The 18,320-nt window shown below is 41.6% G+C and overlaps 1 protein-coding gene across 4 annotated transcripts in view; it reads left to right on the forward strand.

Annotated features, from left to right (window-relative positions):
* Nucleotides 1–18,320, forward strand: part of LOC134345423 (diacylglycerol kinase delta-like) — a 185,282-nt gene that overhangs the window by 133,299 nt on the left and 33,663 nt on the right. For all 4 annotated transcript variants that reach the window (XM_063046054.1, XM_063046055.1, XM_063046056.1 and 1 more), the window contains 9 exons: nt 670–754; nt 1,917–2,011; nt 5,650–5,749; nt 6,428–6,692; nt 7,728–7,880; nt 9,297–9,425; nt 11,332–11,431; nt 12,285–12,395; nt 15,163–15,259. In XM_063046054.1, the coding sequence (XP_062902124.1) occupies nt 670–754; nt 1,917–2,011; nt 5,650–5,749; nt 6,428–6,692; nt 7,728–7,880; nt 9,297–9,425; nt 11,332–11,431; nt 12,285–12,395; nt 15,163–15,259 (1,135 nt within the window). The remainder of the gene's footprint in view (nt 1–669; nt 755–1,916; nt 2,012–5,649; nt 5,750–6,427; nt 6,693–7,727; nt 7,881–9,296; nt 9,426–11,331; nt 11,432–12,284; nt 12,396–15,162; nt 15,260–18,320) is intronic.

Here is an 18,320-nt window from a genome sequence, read left to right on the forward strand (position 1 = left end):
GGGTTCACTGTATATGGTTTAGAGAGTTCATTGTATATGGTATAGAGGGTTCACTGTATATGGTATGGAGAGTTCACTGTATATGGTGTGGAGGGTTCACTGTATATGGTGTGGAGGGTTCACTGTACTTGGTATGGAGGGTTCACTCTATATGGTATAGAGGGTTCATTGTATATGTTGTGGAGGATTCACTGTATTTGGTATAGAGGGTTCACTGTATATGGTGTGGAGGGTTCACTGTACATGTTGTGGAGGATTCACTGTTTATGGTGTGGAGGGTTCACTACATGTTGTGGAGGGTTCACTGTATATGGTGTGGAGGATTCACTGTATTTGGTATAGAGGGTTCACTGTATGTGGTGTGGAGGGTTCACTGTACATGTTGTGGAGGGTTCACTGTTTGGTATAGAGGGTTCACTGTATATGGTGTGGAGGGTTCATTGTATATGGTGTGGAGGGTTAATGGTACATGGTATAAAGGGAAGTGGTACATATGTTTGAAAGGGAACGCTGCATTCATCAGGGAAAGGAATAAGGAGTACATCATAAGGTGAAAGAGAAAGGGTTCATTATGGAGGGAAGAATTGTAATTAAATATAATGGGTTGCTTCTGAGAAAATGAAAAAAAGGCTCATAAAGAATAGCTAACCATTATATTCATATTTGCAGATGGGGTATTATGGTTTATGAAACTAAAGTTCCTCGACATTCTTCCTCTTCGTTAGGGGTAGAGGATTTCAGTGATGATTTAGAGGTAAGAAGTTACATGGTATAATCAAAAAGCAAAAAAAAATTGTCCTTTGCCTCATGTTGCACGTTATGCTTCCCTTCTAAAATTTTGTGTCATGGATATTATTGTTCAAAACAGGATCATGTACTAGTCATGCTCCCACATTTGTCAGGAGCTTAGTGATGCTGTATTAATCCTTCAGTCACAACTCAGTGGCCACTTTATTAGGTACAACTTTCCACCTGCTCATTAATGCAAATATCTAATCAGCCAATCATGTGGCAGCAACTCAAGCAAAAAAACATGCAAACATGGTCAAGAGGTTCAGTTGTTCAGACCGAACATCAGAAACGGAAAGAAATATGATCTAAGTGTCTTTATCTTTTTTAGATACCTCCTGTATCTACAAAATAGCCACAAAGTGTCATACATTGTACATCCAACAATATTAAACACTATAGATTGACTAATAGTGCTCACAGGGCAGCACAGTAGCGGAACGGTTAGCGCCAGCCAGCAACCAATGATCAGGATTCAATTCTCACTGCTGCCTGTAAGGAGTTTGTACGTTCTCCCTGTGACTGCAGTATTCTCCGGTTTCCTACCACATTCCAAAGGTATGTGGTTGCAGTTAGTAAGTTGTAGGCATGCCATGTTGGTGCCAGAGACATGACGACACTTGTAGTACGATCCTCTCTGATTTGGTTTGATGCACATGACAGTGTTCACTGTATGCTTCAATGTACATGTGACCAATAAAGCCAATCTTTATCTTTAAAAAAGGGGAAATATATATTCACAGATGCAACTATACCATGGGGCACTGCTGGTTTGCACCTTTTAATAGGTTCCTTCTTATCTTTTCACCTGTGTTCCATGCCATCTCTGTGTGGATCTCTGATCACGGTTTCTTTGCAATGATAAATTTAACAAATGGTAAAATATTGACAAAGATAATAGTACTTTGATGGGTTTGATGATTTGATGATTCAATGTAATAGCTGGAAGTAAAACAAATTAATATCCAATAGTAAAATGCTTAGGTTGTAATCTTGAGTTTGCCTTGTTTGTTCCCAGATGAGATGAACAAGGTAATTTTGTTCCAATTTTGATTTATTTTGTTCAAAATGAAATAGGCTTGGTTGTATAAGAGCAGCTGATTTAGTTCTCATTCAATTTTCCTCAGGTACAACAGATTTCATCTTATGAGGATTCAGTTGCTGCACATTTGTCTAAAATCCTGACATCAGATCAACATTCAGTGGTAATTTCATCAGCAAAGTGAGTACCATGTCACAACATGAACTCATGAACAACATGATTCTCTTTGAACATCAAAGAGAATTGGAAGAGCAAGTCTGCAGAGAGATAGCAGGCAACTGCAGGAAACATAAAGTTGTGGTGGTAGGGGATTTTAATTTTCCATATATTGATTGGTTCTCCCATACTGTTAGGGGTCTAGATGGTTTAGAGTTTGTAAAATGTGTTCAGGAAAGTTTTCTAAATCAATATATAGAGGGACCAACTAGAGGGGATGCAATATTGGATCTCCTGTTAGGAAACGAGTTAGGACGAGTGACAGAAGTCTGTGTAGGGGAGCAGTTTGGTTCCAGTGATCATAACACCATTAGTTTCAACTTGACAAGGATAGATCGGGTCCTAGGGTTGAGGTTCTTAACTGGAAGAAGGCCAAATTTGAAGAAATGAGAAAGGATCTAAAAAGCGTGGATTGGGACAGGTTGTTCTCTGGCAAGGATGTGATCAGTAGGTGGGAAGCCTTCAAAGGAGAAATCTTGAGAGTGCAGAATTTGTATGTTCCTGTCAGGATTAAAGGCAAAGTGAATAGGAATAAAGAACCCCGGTTCTCAAGGGATATTGCAACTCTGATAAAGAAGAAGAGGGAGTTGTATGACATGTATAGGAAGCAGGGAGTAAGTAAGGTGCTTGAGGAGTATAAGAAGTGCAAGAAAGTACTTAAGAAAGAAATCAGGAGGGCTAAAAGAAGACATGAGGTTGCCTTGGCAGTCAAAGTGAAGGATAATCCAAAGAGCCTTTACAGGTATATTAAGAGCAAAAGGATTGTAAGGGATAAAATTGGTCCTCTTGAAGATCAGAGTGGTTGGCTGTGTGCGGAACCAAAGGAAATGGGGGAGATCTTAAATAGGTTTTTTGCATCTGTATTTACGAAGGAAACTGGCATGAAGTCTATGGAATTAAGGGAAACAGGTAGTGAGATCATGGAAACTGTACAGATCGAAAAGGAGGAGGTCCTTGCTGTCTTGAGGAAAATTAAAGTGGATAAATCCCCGGGACCTGACAGGGTGTTACCTCGGACCTTGAAGGAAACTAGTGTTGAAATTGCAGGGGCCCTGGATGAAATATTTAAAATGTCGCTGTCTACAGGTGAGGTGCCGGAGGATTGGAGAGTGGTTCATGTTGTTCCGCTGTTTAAAAAAGGATCGAAAAGTAATCCGGGAAATTATAGGCCAGTAAGTTTAACGTCGGTAGTAGGTAAGTTATTGGAGGGAGTACTAAGAAACAGAATCTACAAGTATTTGGATAGACAGGGACTTATTAGGGAGAGTCAACATGGCTTTGTGCGTGGTAGGTCATGTTTGACCAATCTGTTGGAGTTTTTCGAGGAGGTTACCAGGAAAGTGGATGAAGGGAAGGCAGTGGATATTGTCTACATGGACTTCAGTAAGGCCTTTGACAAGGTCCCGCATGGGAGGTTAGTTAGGAAAATTCAGTCGCTAGGTATACATGGAGAGGTGGTAAATTGGATTAGACATTGGCTCAATGGAAGAAGCCAAAGAGTGGTAGTAGAGAATTGCTTCTCCGAGTGGAAGCCTGTGACTAGTGGTGTGCCACAGGGATCAGTGCTGGGTCCATTGTTATTTGTCATCTATATCAATGATCTGGATGATAATGTGGTAAATTAGATCAGCAAATTTGCTGATGATACAAAGATTGGAGGTGTAGTAGACAGTGAGGAAGGTTTTCAGAGCCTGCAGAGGGACTTGGACCAGCTGGAAAAATGGGCTGAAAAATGGCAGATGGAGTTTAATACAGACAAGTGTGAGGTATTGCACCTTTGGAAGGACAAACCAAGTTAGAACATACAGGGTAAATGATAAGGCACTGAGGAGTGCAGTGGAACAGAGGGATCTGGGAATACAGATACAAAATTCGCTAAAAGTGGTGTCACAGGTGGATAGGGTCGTAAAGAGAGCTTTTGATACACGGGCCTTTATTAATCAAAGTATTGAATATAAGAGCTGGAATGTTGTGATGAGGTAGTATAAGGCATTGGTGAGGCCAAATCTGGAGTATTGTCTTCAGTTTTGGTCACCAAATTACAGGAAGGATATAAATAAGGTTGAAAGAGTGCAGAGAAGGTTTACAAGGATGTTGCCGGGACTTAAGAAACTCAGTTACAGAGAAAGGTTGAATAGGTTAGGACTTTATTCCCTGGAACGTAGAAGAATGAGGGGAGATGTGATAAAATTATGATGGGTATAGATAGAGTGAATGCAAGCAGGCTTTTTCCACTGAGGCAAGGGGAGAAAAAAAACCAGAGAACATGGGTTAAGGGTGAGGGAGGAAAGTTTAAAGGGAACATTAGCGGGGGCTTCTTCACACAGAGAGTGGTGGGAGTATGGAATGAGCTGCCAGACGAGGTGGTAAATGCGGGTTCTTTTTTAACATTTAAGAACAAATTGGACAGAGACATGGATGGGAGGTGTATGGAGGGATATGGTCCGTGTGCAGGTCAGTGGGACTAGGCAGAAAATGGTTCGGCACAGCCAAAAAGGGCCAAAAGGCCTGTTCTATGCTGTAGTTTCTATGGTTTCTATGGTTCTATGAACCTGGCGAGTGCCAGAACATTACTTTTACAAATCTGAGTGAATTCAACTATTCTCTCCTCCACTCCATCATTATTTCTTCCATCTGCAAGTCCTCTTCACATTCCATTCTAAAAGTAGGCCAAGAATTGAATTTATGATCTTTTCACCCAACCGGAACAGCAACCACAGTTCTTGAGCATTGAAATGTCTGCTGACATATATTGATCAAATATTATTTGATCAGTAGATGCAAAATTGTAGTGCATATCTATTTTGGCATTAAGAATAGCTTAACTTTCTTGAACCAAAATCAGATGAAATGTGATAAAAACAAAAGAATATGATGCAGATGCATAATCCATTTATGTGTTAAAATACTTAATTAAGTGCTGTAACTCCTTGCTGTTTTTAGTTGTCAGGACTTCTGATTCCACAGATGAGCCTCATCATTACCCCTATGTCTTAGCGGTGGTTGTAAAGTTACTAGGGATGGCAAAAATTTAAAACTTTAAGCTCATTTAATCACAAGGTTAAAGAGAATAATTAATAATTCACTGAAGTTTTATCATACTGCTAAATAGTAGTAGAACAATTGTTTTTGATGATTTGAAGTCATCATGGGAGGGCCTATCAATGCAAATAAAGGGCCAAGGAAACTTTGGATTGCAAAGCACATAGCTTCAGGAAGACTTGAGTTCATAAGGAGTTGTGTTCTCTGTTCATCTGATAATGTTCTGCATGAGCCTGTTTAAATGGACATCACTGTTGTCATGGCTCACTGGGCTCAGAGACAGTTGCTGTCCCAAAATCGTTTGTCATAGAACTTGGATGGGATCTTTCAGAGGTGTGTAATTAATATGTACTTTCTTGAATATAAACATTAACTTGCATTACATTAATCACAGGAATTTACTGTGATTAGTTGATAGTTTAAATTATTAAATTGCAATCAAGGGACTGAAAGAAAGAAACAGCAAGTGAAGAGATATTATAATTTTGGCACATGCATAATGTACCAACTATCTAACTGAATAATATCAAATGCATTGTTCAACCACTTTCTCCTTACAGAGTGCTTTGTGAAACAGTAAAAGATTTTGTGGCCCGGGTTGGGAAGGCTTATGAAAGGACTGCAGAAAACTGGGAAGAATCTGAGACTATGGCAAGAAAGGTATGCAGAAAGAACAGTGCTGTAACCACTGAGTCTTTTTCCCTTCAGTTTCTATCTTCACTGATCAGGATTCCTTTGTACAGTGAAACTCTGATAATCAGCTGTTCAGTTGTTTGGAAATCCCAATAGTTTTGCACATTTCTCTTGAGGACCCAATACCTGTGCTCCCTTTAATCTGACCAGGACCCCTTTCTCAATTGCCTTTAGACTCCCTTTGTTCTGTTTCCAGCAGTTCTTTGAAACTCTCTAGGGTCCCCATTTCCTGCACTCCTTTGAAGTGCACTGGGTTCATTGGAAAATTTGTGTAACATCTGTACAGCATCTAAAAAAAATGTGAATTAAAATGACGTTGATTAATGGTTTGAAAATCTGTTAATTCAGCATCACCTGGCTGTGCTGAATTAAGAGCTTTATTGTATTTGATTTTTGCCCCTTCTTACGATCTTCAAATCATTTACGTGTACTCTGAGGAGTTAGAAAGACAGAAGAGACTGCAGTTACATAAATCTATGGCAAAGAAAAAACAGAGGAACTCAGTGGGTCAAGCATTATCTGTAGGGCAAAGAAATGATCAACGTTTCAGATCGGGACCCTGCACCAGACCCACTGGTGTTGCTCCAGCAGTGTATATAGTCGCCACAAAAGGGCACGCTGAATTATGTTTTTTTTTAACTGCAGTGCTCTGTCTTAAAAGAAAAATTGGACTCACTGCTCAAAACACTCAATGATGAATCTCAAGCATCATCCTCTTTGCCAAACCCACCGCCAACAATTGCAGAAGAGCAGGAAGACGGTGAGGCAGCCAATATCATGTGTGGCCTTGCAGAAGAAAGATCAGCCTGTTCACCCAGACCACAGATATTTCGTCCCAGGGAGCAGCTAATGTTGCGGGCAAATAGTTTGAAGAAGGCAATACGACAGATCATAGAGCATGCAGAGAAAGGTGAGAAATCAACAGAAGCCTACTCTCAATGAGTGCAAGCATTAGACAACCTGACCAGATTCCAAGCCACTTTGTACACAAACCTCAGGCTTTCATTCATTGAATCAAAGCCCAGTAGCAACAAATTGGGATATGTTTCACTCTCCCATTAATGGCTGAAACATTGCTGTCTGGAAATTTGCCATGGTACTTCCTACTGAGCTTCAACATTGTGGCCTCTGAGGTGTGATATTTCCATATAATGCACTTTCTGGACCATGGTGTCCTGAGGATACCTGAAAGGTACTTCCAGAATAACATGGTTTTAATTCTATAGCATCAATCTTGAAGAGAGTGAAGGATCCCAGTGATTTAATTAAGTAAATAAAATGCTTAATTAAGTCTTGGGACCCTACATATCCTCATTAAACCAACCGCAAAATTCTTTAGTCTGGTGTCCTTCATACTTCACTCAAGTATTCAGCCAGTCCCCAATCCATTTCCCTCTCTGAACCCCAATCCATTTCCTGCTCCAATGTACAACAGGTCTCTGATTCATCCCATCACATGTTACACTATAACTATCCCATCCCCACATTTGCCAGTCAGTCAATGTGTTACTGATCCAAGAGCACCTTCACTCTAGCTCAGGCACAGACATAACTAGAACCATGGCCAATCCCCTGAGCGTGGTCGCCGGAGAAGAAGATATAGCACATCTCCAAGACCAGAATCAGCAATACCTGTTGACATCTGCATCTGATAATTGTATTTATAGTGGTAGGAAAGCAACAATCATGCTCACCGTTGAATTACTTAAGCACCATACACAGGAACTTCTGCAGGTTGGTAGAAAATTTTAGTTTGAATTTTCTACAGAAACTTGACATAACAGCAAATGTTTTGAATATAACATCATTTATAATGTATCTTTACTTTGGTCTAGAAACACATTTGAAAGAAGAGAGTCACTTGTGAAAATATCATTGCTAGCTTTTGTCCTGATATAGAGTAGATTGTAATATATGAGGTCTATAATCTTTCTGCATTGTCCAGCTGTTGATGAACAGAATGCACAGACACATGACCAAGAAGGTTATACTTTTGGTGGTTGCTCTGAAGAAGAAGGAAGAGACACCCAGAATGAAGATAAGGTCTCCCTGCACTCGACATATAGCATCAACATTAAAGGAAAAGTCAACCGGAAAGGTATTAAACTTCTGAAAAGTATTTTTTATGATGGGATGGTGTAAGGGGTGCTCAACACGTTTGAACCTGGGGTGGGTTTGTACTCTTTGCAATGTATAAAGAATTCAGGATTTTCAGGGTATCATTGAGCTGGTCCAAGGGAAATAAAGAAAGGTAGCAGAAGAGAAGGGTTAAGCGGAAGTATAAAGCAATGAAGGTAAAGAAGATGAAAGAGAGATTGAAAGACTATTATGAAGAGGACTGGGAGATAGAGGAAAGGGGTGTTTTTATGAAGGGTAAGTGAATTAGAATTAGGTGAGGATGGCATTGAAAGTGGTGACAGAAATAGTGGACTGATGGTACGTAACAAGATTTAGGTTAAGAGTGCTACTTGGAGATAGTTCATGTTAGTGATCAAATTTTAAGCAGGGCTGCCCTCTACTGTGGTCAGTGGAGAATGACAATAATCACAACCTTGGCTCCAAAATTTTGCATAGCAACATCTGGGATCACACAAGCATAGATTGTGCTCTAGGGAGGAAAGGGGTGTGAACCAGTCTTGGGACATGAACAGCATCATCCGTTGGAGACTAAACAGAGTGTGGATGCTGGAACCAGGAGGAACAAAAAATCTGCTACAGGATCTCAGTAGATCAAACAATGCCTGCAGGAAGAATGGAATTGTTTATACTTTGGGTCAAAACCCTGCACCAAGGCTGGATTTTGACACAAAAAATTGACAGTTCCTTTCCTCCTGCAGATATTGCTCAATCTGCTGAGTTCCTCCAGCAGATTTTTTTTGTTGCTGCAGTATTATTCTTTGTCTGGGGCCAGGAGCAATATCAAACAAAGTCTGAGGATAGGAATACCAACTGAGATCTGTAAGATAAGAATGGATAAGGCTGAGTTCCGGGAATGACGTTGACCAAGGTCTGATGTCAAAAATGGAAAAAATCTTTGTTTGATACACCTGGCTTTTGAATAATGAATGTTGAACACTGCAGCAGAGGTACCAGTAAAGTTAGATGGGTAAAATGGATTGTGGTTTGTATGCAGGTGATTCAGAAACTCCAAACAGCAAACTCAGCAATTATTTCTCATTTCTCAAGCCTGCTGTTGTTCTCTTCCCTGTTCCTTATAATGTTTCCAGATGACTTGTCTACAAGCTCTCAAAATAAGGAAACATACACATAAATAGAAAGGGTTTGCTTTCACAGTTTATTTCTCATTTTATGGAGTTCATTTTTTACATTTGTTAGTTTGGGGTCATATTATAGTTCCATTCATGAACAGCATCTTCTGGATTTTAAATCTCTAAAGTACATTGCTTTTCGTTTCAGAAATCTTTAGATATCTCTTGGGTGTAAATGAGTGGATTAATGGCAAATAGGTGTCAATAAAATGTAGCTGAACACCATGGTGCTATCCTTATTGCAGTGCCAAAGTCTCCCTGCGAGAGGAGAATCAGTAAAGGAAGCCTGTCCATCGGGAGTTCCTCCTCACTTCCTACTCCAACAGGAAATAGAGACAACTTACCAATGCTCAACTCCAAGATTCTCTACCCAAGTAAGTAATTTTATTAAACATAAATTAGCCATGACAGAGGGGCCCCCTTGAGGGTGACATAGTGAAAACATTGCAACTGTACTGATCTATCCATTCATAATTTCTAAATCACTGTCTCAAAGTTCAAAGTAAATTTATTATCAAAGTACATGTATGTCACCAAATACAAACCTGGCATTCATTTTCTTGTGGGCATTTACAGTTAATACAAGAAACACTGTAGAATCAATGAAAGACAACCCCCAACAAATGTGCAAAATACAAAAAATTTAAAAAGAAATAATAATAAATAATTAAGCAATAAGTATCGGAAACATGAGCTGAAGAGTCCTTGAAAACGAATCCATAGGTTACGGGAACAATTCAGTGATGGGGTGAGTGAAGTTGAATGAAGTTATCCCCTCTCATTCAGGAGCCTGATGGTTGAGGGGTAATAACCGTTCCTGAACCTGGTGGTGTGGGTCCTGAGGCTCCTGTACTGCCTTCAGTGAGAAGAGAGCTTGGCCTGAATGGTAGGGGTCCTTGATGATGGATGCTGCTTTCCTGTGACAGCACCCCATGTAGATGTGGTTCAGTGGTGGGGATGGCTATACCCGTGATGGACTGACCCATATCCACTACTTTTTGTAGGCTCTTCCATTCAACCGCATTGGTGTTTCCATACCAGGACATGATGCAACCAGCTAGTATACTTTCCACCACATATCGATAGAAGTTTCTCAAAGTTTTAGATGTCGTGCCGAATCCTTAAAAACAGTAGAGATGTTACTTTGTTTTCTTAGTAATGGCACTTGTGTGCTGGACCCAGGATAGATTCTCTGAAATGGTAACACCGAGGAGTTTAAAGTTGCTGACCCTCTCCATCTCTGATTCTCTGATGAGGACTCTGGTTTCGTCCCCCTGAAGTCAATAATCATCTCCTTGCTCTTGTGAAAAGTTGTTGTGGTACCATTCAGTCAGATGTATTGTCTCTCTCCTATATGTTGATGTGTCACAACTTTTGATTCGGCCAATGACAATGGTGTCATCAGCAAACTTAAATATGGATTCAGAGCTGTGCTTAGCCTCACAGTCATAAGTATAAAGCAAGCAGAGCAGGGGGGGCTAAGCGCACAGCCCAGTGGTGCACTTGTGCTGATGAAGATTGTGGAGGAGATGTCGTTGCCAATCCTAACTTACTGAGATCTGCAAGTGAAGAAATTGAGGTTTTTGGTTGCTCTGGAAGGTATACTGAAGCTAAGATCTTGAAGCTTATTGATTAGTTCTGAGGGGGTGATTGAATGACAAGCTGAGGTCGGTAAAGAACATCCTGATACATGCATCTTTGCTGTCCAGATGTTGCAGAGTTGAGTGAAGAACCAATGAAATGACATCTGCTGATGAGCTCTTGCTCCAGTAGGCAAATTGGCGTGGATCCAAGTCACTTTTCAGACAGGAGTTGATATGTTTCATCACCAGCTTCTCAAAGCACTTTTTTAATTACAGACTACTCCCAAGAAGTTATGGAAGGATAGCCAGAAATAAGTTACCACTTTCAGGGTCTATCCCAATTTTAACACTGAATTTGATCTGGTATTTTAACTTTATGAGAGTTGTATATTGAAATTGTTGAAAATTTTAATTGGATTGTTCTGGTCCTACTGTTGCTCACACACAATAATCTGCAAATTATTTTAGTCTTTTGACTTTCCTTTCTCAGTTCAATGTCTGACATCATCATCTGTGGCATTATATTACACAAAGTGTGGGGAGAGGAAGCTGAGGACCTGAACCCTGCTTTCATACTGGACTCAGCAATGTTAACTCGGGGACCTTAACTTTTATTCAGGTGGGGGTGTGGGTGCTTCGACTTTGTGCTGCAAGTTGATTTTGCCACTGACTCTCTGTCTTGTGCACTTCTCTTCAGGTTTACGAGCTGGATTGGCTGCTTCTTTGGCTGGAGGATCTGTCATCAGCAAAATGTTACTTGTCCATGCTGACCCTGTGATCTCCGAACCTGATGTTCTGTATGTACTGTGAGACACTTCATAGTTGTTAATTTATTCTCCAAATATTTTCCCTTGTTTTTTTGGCATTCCATTCCCAGATGTGTTGGTCTGTTTTATTTTATTACTAGGTTTAATTCAGCTTCTGGTTTTAATGAATTTTGTTCTATTCAAGATGAGTAACAATTACAGGGGATTTTTAAAGTTTTTTTTGCAACCTCTGCGAGTTCCTCTAAATTCCAGATCAGATATAGCACAGTTAGAAACCATTTAAAGCTTCTTATGAGAGATCTCATCAAACATTCCTAGAGCAATTGCAGCACAGGTTATACAAAGAATTAAAATCCCTTCACACTGATCCATTACCTCATATTGCTAATTTTGTCTGATAATGCAGTTGGTCGGTGGGCATCAAGAATACAAAGTTAATTGAATGAGATTGCAATATTATTTACTCCATCTACAGACAGTGATGACTTCTTCTCATAGAAACCCTAAACTCTGCCATAGTTTGCTCATTGGGAGCCAAACCCTCCTTTTGGTTCTTTTTGGGGAGCACAGATCAACTGTTCATTATTCGGCCTTTTGTCAGCAGCTCGGTTCCCTTATACAGTTAAAGAATGCTCTTTCCAGATGGGAGTGATTTTTTTGGGGGGGGGCAGAGTTGTACTTTCTCAATCAATCTTGGCATGATGCCAACTTTCTACTGGAGTATTCTGGTTTGAAGTTTGCTTTTGTTAAGACTGCAGGTAAATACTGATGCTGTCTAACTGGTGAATGTACCTTCACAAGGTAAAACGAACTGAAATAGAGGATAGTTTTCTTCATGCAATCTCATTGATATGTAACGAAATAAATTTGTTTTCTTCTTCAGAAATGGGTACACAGAAAAATGTGTCATGAATAATTATTTTGGAATTGGATTGGATGCAAAAATATCGCTGGACTTCAACAACAAACGGGACGAACATCCAGAAAAATGCAGGTGAGGAAGCTGGCAGCAGGTTGAATGTTGAACTGAAAAAATAGCCAACCTTCCACTTATTTACAAGCTACACATTTTTCCCTCTCCAGGTTTCATGTTCCATAATATTGAAGGAGATAATTGTTAACATCAGATTATGAGCAAAATGTCAGAAGCCCACAACTGCATCTCACTTTGAGCAGAAGTGTAAATCTCTAAATTGCTGATCACACATAATACAATAATTTCTATTCCTGCCCACACAGTTTATGCCCAAATATTCCCCTCCTTTCCTTGTTTTTATCTTACCCCAGAATGATTACAAATAACTATTCTACTCTTTCTTTATCTTCTCTTTCCTATTTGTCCACTTAGTCCGTGAGCCAGGACCCCAGATTTGGGCCATCAGTACCATCTGGGGGGAATAATTCTTATAGTGATTTTTGGCAAGGTATACACCCCTGGTGCGAGAAAATATGTGATGGCATTGCAGCGGTGGTAGCCTTCTGTGATCCCATGGTGCTTTGCCTATGATGAGATGAATTATGTCAGGTAACTTTTCCCTTACTTTGCTCAGATGATGAACCTCCCAGAAAAGAATCCTTCTGTGTATGAGGCCTTCAAGACAGGCCAATTCTTAGTACAGTTGTCAAGTAGCAATCCCTTTGGGTAGATCCCTGTGGAACAGGCTATTGAAGCTTCCAACCTGGTGAAGGCATTTGAGATTGGTGAGCAATGCTATGCAACCTTCAAGGATGAGAGACTAGAAGAAGACCCACCAGTAAAGAAATTTCATGACCCAATGAAAACCAACAAGCTGAAAACATTCAGTGATATATGTAAGAAGAGAGAAGTGAAGTCAAATGGAAGGGGGATCATCTTGAAAGCAGACAGGTCTTTGTTTGGACGCATCGTAGTGATGGCACAAGGGCTTAGTCTACATATGGAGGATATCCTTTCTCATCCCCTTGGACCATTTCCCTGGGCCCTGTCCACACCAGAAGGATCGCTGAAAAAGACAGATAAAGCTACTTTAGCCACAACCTTGCAGAAAAATGTAGCAGTAGAAGAGCAACTCCCAGGAAACTGCTACAGTGGTTGATGGAATGAACTTGGTCCGAAGAGTGAAAGGTGATCAAGTTACTTTCAGAGATGTTGCCACAACAATTCTGGGTATGACTCTGAGGGAAGGCAGTCAGAGTAGCAGAATAGCTGTTGTGTTCGACACCTACAAGGAGAACTCTATCAAGGATAGTGAAAGATCTCTAGGGGGTGAAGAGACTGGTCATGAGTTGCAAGGTATCACAGGCACACACAGATGGTGAAGCAGTGGAGGAGCTTCCTGACCAAAGTCAGTAACAAAAATAGTCTCATTAGCTTCAGTCCATAAACGGAGGAAGACAAAGTACAGAGCAAAGCTACAGGAGAAGATTCTGTATGCAACTGTGAATGACAGATGTTACAGAATCACATCTCAAGACAGTGAGGAGGTGTCAGCTGTTCAGTGTCAACAAGAAGAAGCAAATGACCGCCTACTTCTCCGTGCTGCCCATGCCACAAGAGAGGGATACCAATCTGTAGTGATTTGCTCAGAAGACACAGATATCTTTATCTTTAGCATTTTGTGACAAGATTGAGGCCCCGTTGTTCCAGAAGTGTGGCACTAGAATCCGTACAAGGCTTGTAGACATCAGAAGGTTGCTGCCACTGTTGGCATAGAGGTTTGTAGGGCTCTCATCGGGTTGCATGCATATACAGGATGTGACACTGTAAGCGCTTTTGCAGGCAAAGGGAAGACAAGTGCCCTAAAACTTCTGACCAGCAACAGGGAAACTCAGGACACATTCTTAGAGTTGGGTCAGGAATGGGACTTCTCCCCAGAACTGATGGACAAACTGGAGGCATTTACATGTCTCCTGTATGCCCCAAAAGCATCGACCACCGAGGTCAATGAGCTCAGGTAACAACTTTTCTGTGCCAAAAAAGGTGAAATCGAAAGTCATCAACTCCCACCATGCAAGGACTGCTTAATAAAACATGCACAGTGAGTCAACTACCAGGCTGGTATATGGAGAAGATGGTTGGAGAAGGACCCACAAGTGCCAAGCCCTATTGGCAGAGGATGGAAGATGGAGAGAGAAGAGGAAGCTGAACAGTTGGCGGTGCACTGGATGGAAGGCCAGCCAAGACTCGATGCCATCTTGGATCTACTGGCCTGTAACTGTCCAAAAAAATGTTCACTCCCAAGATGTATGTGTTGCAAATGACCTCAGGTGTACTAACATCTGTAGACTGGCAGACTGTGAGAACCAGGCATCCACCTCAGAGAGTGTGGAAAGTTCAGATGAAGATGTGGAAGACATGGAAGACTTGGAAAATTATTATGATTATTAATAGGTTATGAAAGTATGGAAAACAAAGTACGGAAAGCAGTCTTCCATTAAATATATTCATTTTACAACATAAAGCTACCAATGGTGCAATGCAATCACATATTTTCTAACTCTACAGATGTATACCTTGCCAAAAATCACTATGAGCATTATTCCTCTCAGGTGGTACCGACCAACCCTACTGACTCACAGACTAACTGTATTCTGTCCCTTTGTCACAGACTGCATCAATTTTCCTTCCACACCATATTCAGTATTGGCTGACAGGATTCCTTGGGTTTAGTTTCTACCAGTACAGTAATGACTAGGATATCAGTATGAACTGGGAAGTGTTATTTGTTTTTAGCTATTGGTGTCTTATGAATTGTATTTAACTTTTTATAGTTTTTTCTCAGGAGCCGAACAAAAAATATGATGTGGTATGGGGTTCTTGGAACCAAGGAGCTACTACACAGAACGTATAAAAATTTGGAGCAGAAAGTACTTCTCGAGGTGGGTATCTTATTTACTCCCACATTTTCCAGACCATCAGTCTTTGGACATAATTTTAAATAATCTTTTTTGCATGAACCATCCCTACATCACAAAGCAGGGTGTAAAAGCTGGGGATTCAAACTTCCATGAGGCCTCCTTGAGTAAAGTATAGAGGTCAAATGGTGAATCTCATTCCGTCCAATCCCATCTAATCCATGCAGGCGTTGTTGATCATTGGCAGCATTGATAGTGCCCAGAGGTTCGTGAGTTCAAGACTCAATTCAGAGGCAAACACTGCAATACACTTTTCAGGTATTGTTATAAGGCCGTATTCATATAGGTGCAGAATATTCCCTGGTGATATTTGATGAAGAGCAGGAAATCCTCGTGGCCAACTTTTCTTCTTCAAAAGCAATGCCCCTACGTGTGAAAGATGAGGTCATTTCCATGTTGAGTAAAAGATGCAAGGAAGATGGAGCCAGGTGAGCTTGGAAGGAGCATGGGAAACAAGCTGCAGATAATTTAAAATAAGCATGAAATGCAGAGCACCAACGAATAGAAAAACAGTGAGAGTGGCAAAGCAAGCTTTAAAAAGCACTGGAGAGAGTCATGGAGGGTTTAAACCATGGGAAATATTGAGTCAAAGAATCTTGGGGATAGACGCTGAGTGATTGTAAAAAAGTCCAGAGGTATCTTATTGAATAAGGTATGTATATCCCAATGAGTTTAATTAAGAATTTGGTTTAAACAAAGTAAGGAATTATTTGGTGAGGCAATGGGAAGCTTTGAAAAAGAGGGAAAAGAAAGAAAAAGATAAATAGCACCAAACCAAAAGTAGGACATTTTTAGACAGAACCAAAGTAAGGAAATAGGACAAAGGTAGGTTTATAGTACATGAGATAAGCATAGTAGACCATAAGACATTGGAGCAGATTTAAGTCATCTAGCCCATCGAGTCTGCACCACCATTCAATCATGGCTGATCCTTTTTTCTTCTCCTCCTCAACCCCAGTTCCCGGCCTTCTCTTCGTAACCTTTGATGCCATGTCCAATCAAGAACCTATCAATCTCTGCCTTAAATACATAGTTGCATGTGACAACAGATTCCACAAATTCACCACCCTTTGGCTAAAGAAATTTCTTCGCATTTCTGTTTTGAATGGGCGCCCCTCTATCCTGAGGCTGTGCCCTCTTGTCCTAGACTCTTCCCACCGTGGGAAACATCCTTTCCACATCTACTCTGTCTGGGCCTTTCAACATGCGAAAAGTTTCAATGAGATCCCCCTTTGTCCTTCTGAATTCCAGTGAGTACAGACCCAGAGCCATCAAACATTTGTTGTATGATAACCCTTTCATTCCTGGAATCATCCTTGTGAACCTTCTCTGGACCCTCTCCAATGCTAGCACATCTTTTCTAAGATGGGGCCCCAAAACTGTTCACAGTACTCTAGGTGAGGCCTCACCAGTGCCTAATAAAGCCTCATATCAACATCATATCCTTGCTCTTGTATTCTAGACCTCTTGAAATGAATGCTAACATGGCATTTGCCTTCCTAACATGGCATTTGCTAACCTGCAAGTTAACCTTTGGGGTTTTCTGCACTAGGACTCCCAATGCATGGGCAATTACCCATGTAATGTTATGAAGTTGTGTAAATAACAGCCATGGCTTAAGAAATGGGCGGGGACAGTTTTCAGATATACCTGAATATTGGACCATAAGACACAAGAGCAGAATTAAGCCATTTGCCATTCGAGTCTGCTCCATCATTCTATCATGGCTGATTTATTATCTCTCAACATACATCAAAGTTCCTGGTGAACGCAGCAGGCTAAGCAGCATCTATAGGAAGAAGCGCAGTCGACGTTTCAGGCCGAGACCCTTCGTCAGGACTAACTGAAGGAAGAGTGAGTAAGGGATTTGAAAGCTGGAGGGGGAGGGGGAGATGCAAAATGATAGGAGAAGACAGGAGGGGGAGGGATGGAGCCGAGAGCTGGACAGGTGATAGGCAGAAGGGGATACGAGAGGATCATGGGACAGGAGGTCCGGGAAGAAAGACGGGGGGGGGGGGGGACCCAGAGGATGGGCAAGAGGTATATTCAGAGGGACAGAAGGAGAAAAAGGAGAGTGAGAGAAAGAATGTGTGCATTAAAAAGAGTAACAGATGGGGTACGAGGGGGAGGTGGGGCCTAGCGGAAGTTAGAGAAGTCAATGTTCATGCCATCAGGTTGGAGGCTACCCAGACGGAATATAAGGTGTTGTTCCTCCAACCTGAGTGTGGCTTCATCTTTACAGTAGAGGAGGCCGTGGATAGACATGTCAGAATGGGAATGGGATGTGGAATTAAAATGTGTGGCCACTGGGAGATCCTGCTTTCTCTGGCGGACAGAGCGTAGATGTTCAGCAAAGCGGTCTCCCAGTCTGCGTCGGGTCTCACCAATATATAAAAGGCCACATCGGGAGCACCGGACGCAGTATATCACCCCAGTCGACTCACAGGTGAAGTGATGCCTCACCTGGAAGGACTGTTTGGGGCCCTGAATGGTGGTAAGGGAGGAAGTGTAAGGGCATGTGTAGCACTTGTTCCGCTTACACGGATAAGTGCCAGGAGGGAGATCAGTGGGGAGGGATGGGGGGGACGAATGGACAAGGGAGTTGTGTAGGGAGCGATCCCTGCGGAATGCAGAGAGAGGCGGGGAGGGAAAGATATGCTTAGTGGTGGGATCCCGTTGGAGGTGGCGGAAGTTCCGCCACCTCCAACGGGATCCCACCACTAAGCATATCTTTCCCTCCCCGCCTCTCTCTGCATTCCGCAGGGATCGCTCCCTACACAACTCCCTTGTCCATTCGTCCCCCCCATCCCTCCCCACTGATCTCCCTCCTGGCACTTATCCGTGTAAGCGGAACAAGTGCTACACATGCCCTTACACTTCCTCCCTTACCACCATTCAGGGCCCCAAACAGTCCTTCCAGGTGAGGCATCACTTCACCTGTGAGTCGACTGGGGTGATATACTGCGTCCGGTGCTCCCGATGTGGCCTTTTATATATTGGTGAGACCCGACGCAGACTGGGAGAC

The sequence above is a fragment of the Mobula hypostoma genome, chromosome 4 (assembly GCF_963921235.1).
Source record: "Mobula hypostoma chromosome 4, sMobHyp1.1, whole genome shotgun sequence".
In the NCBI taxonomy this organism is placed as follows: domain Eukaryota; kingdom Metazoa; phylum Chordata; class Chondrichthyes; order Myliobatiformes; family Myliobatidae; genus Mobula; species Mobula hypostoma.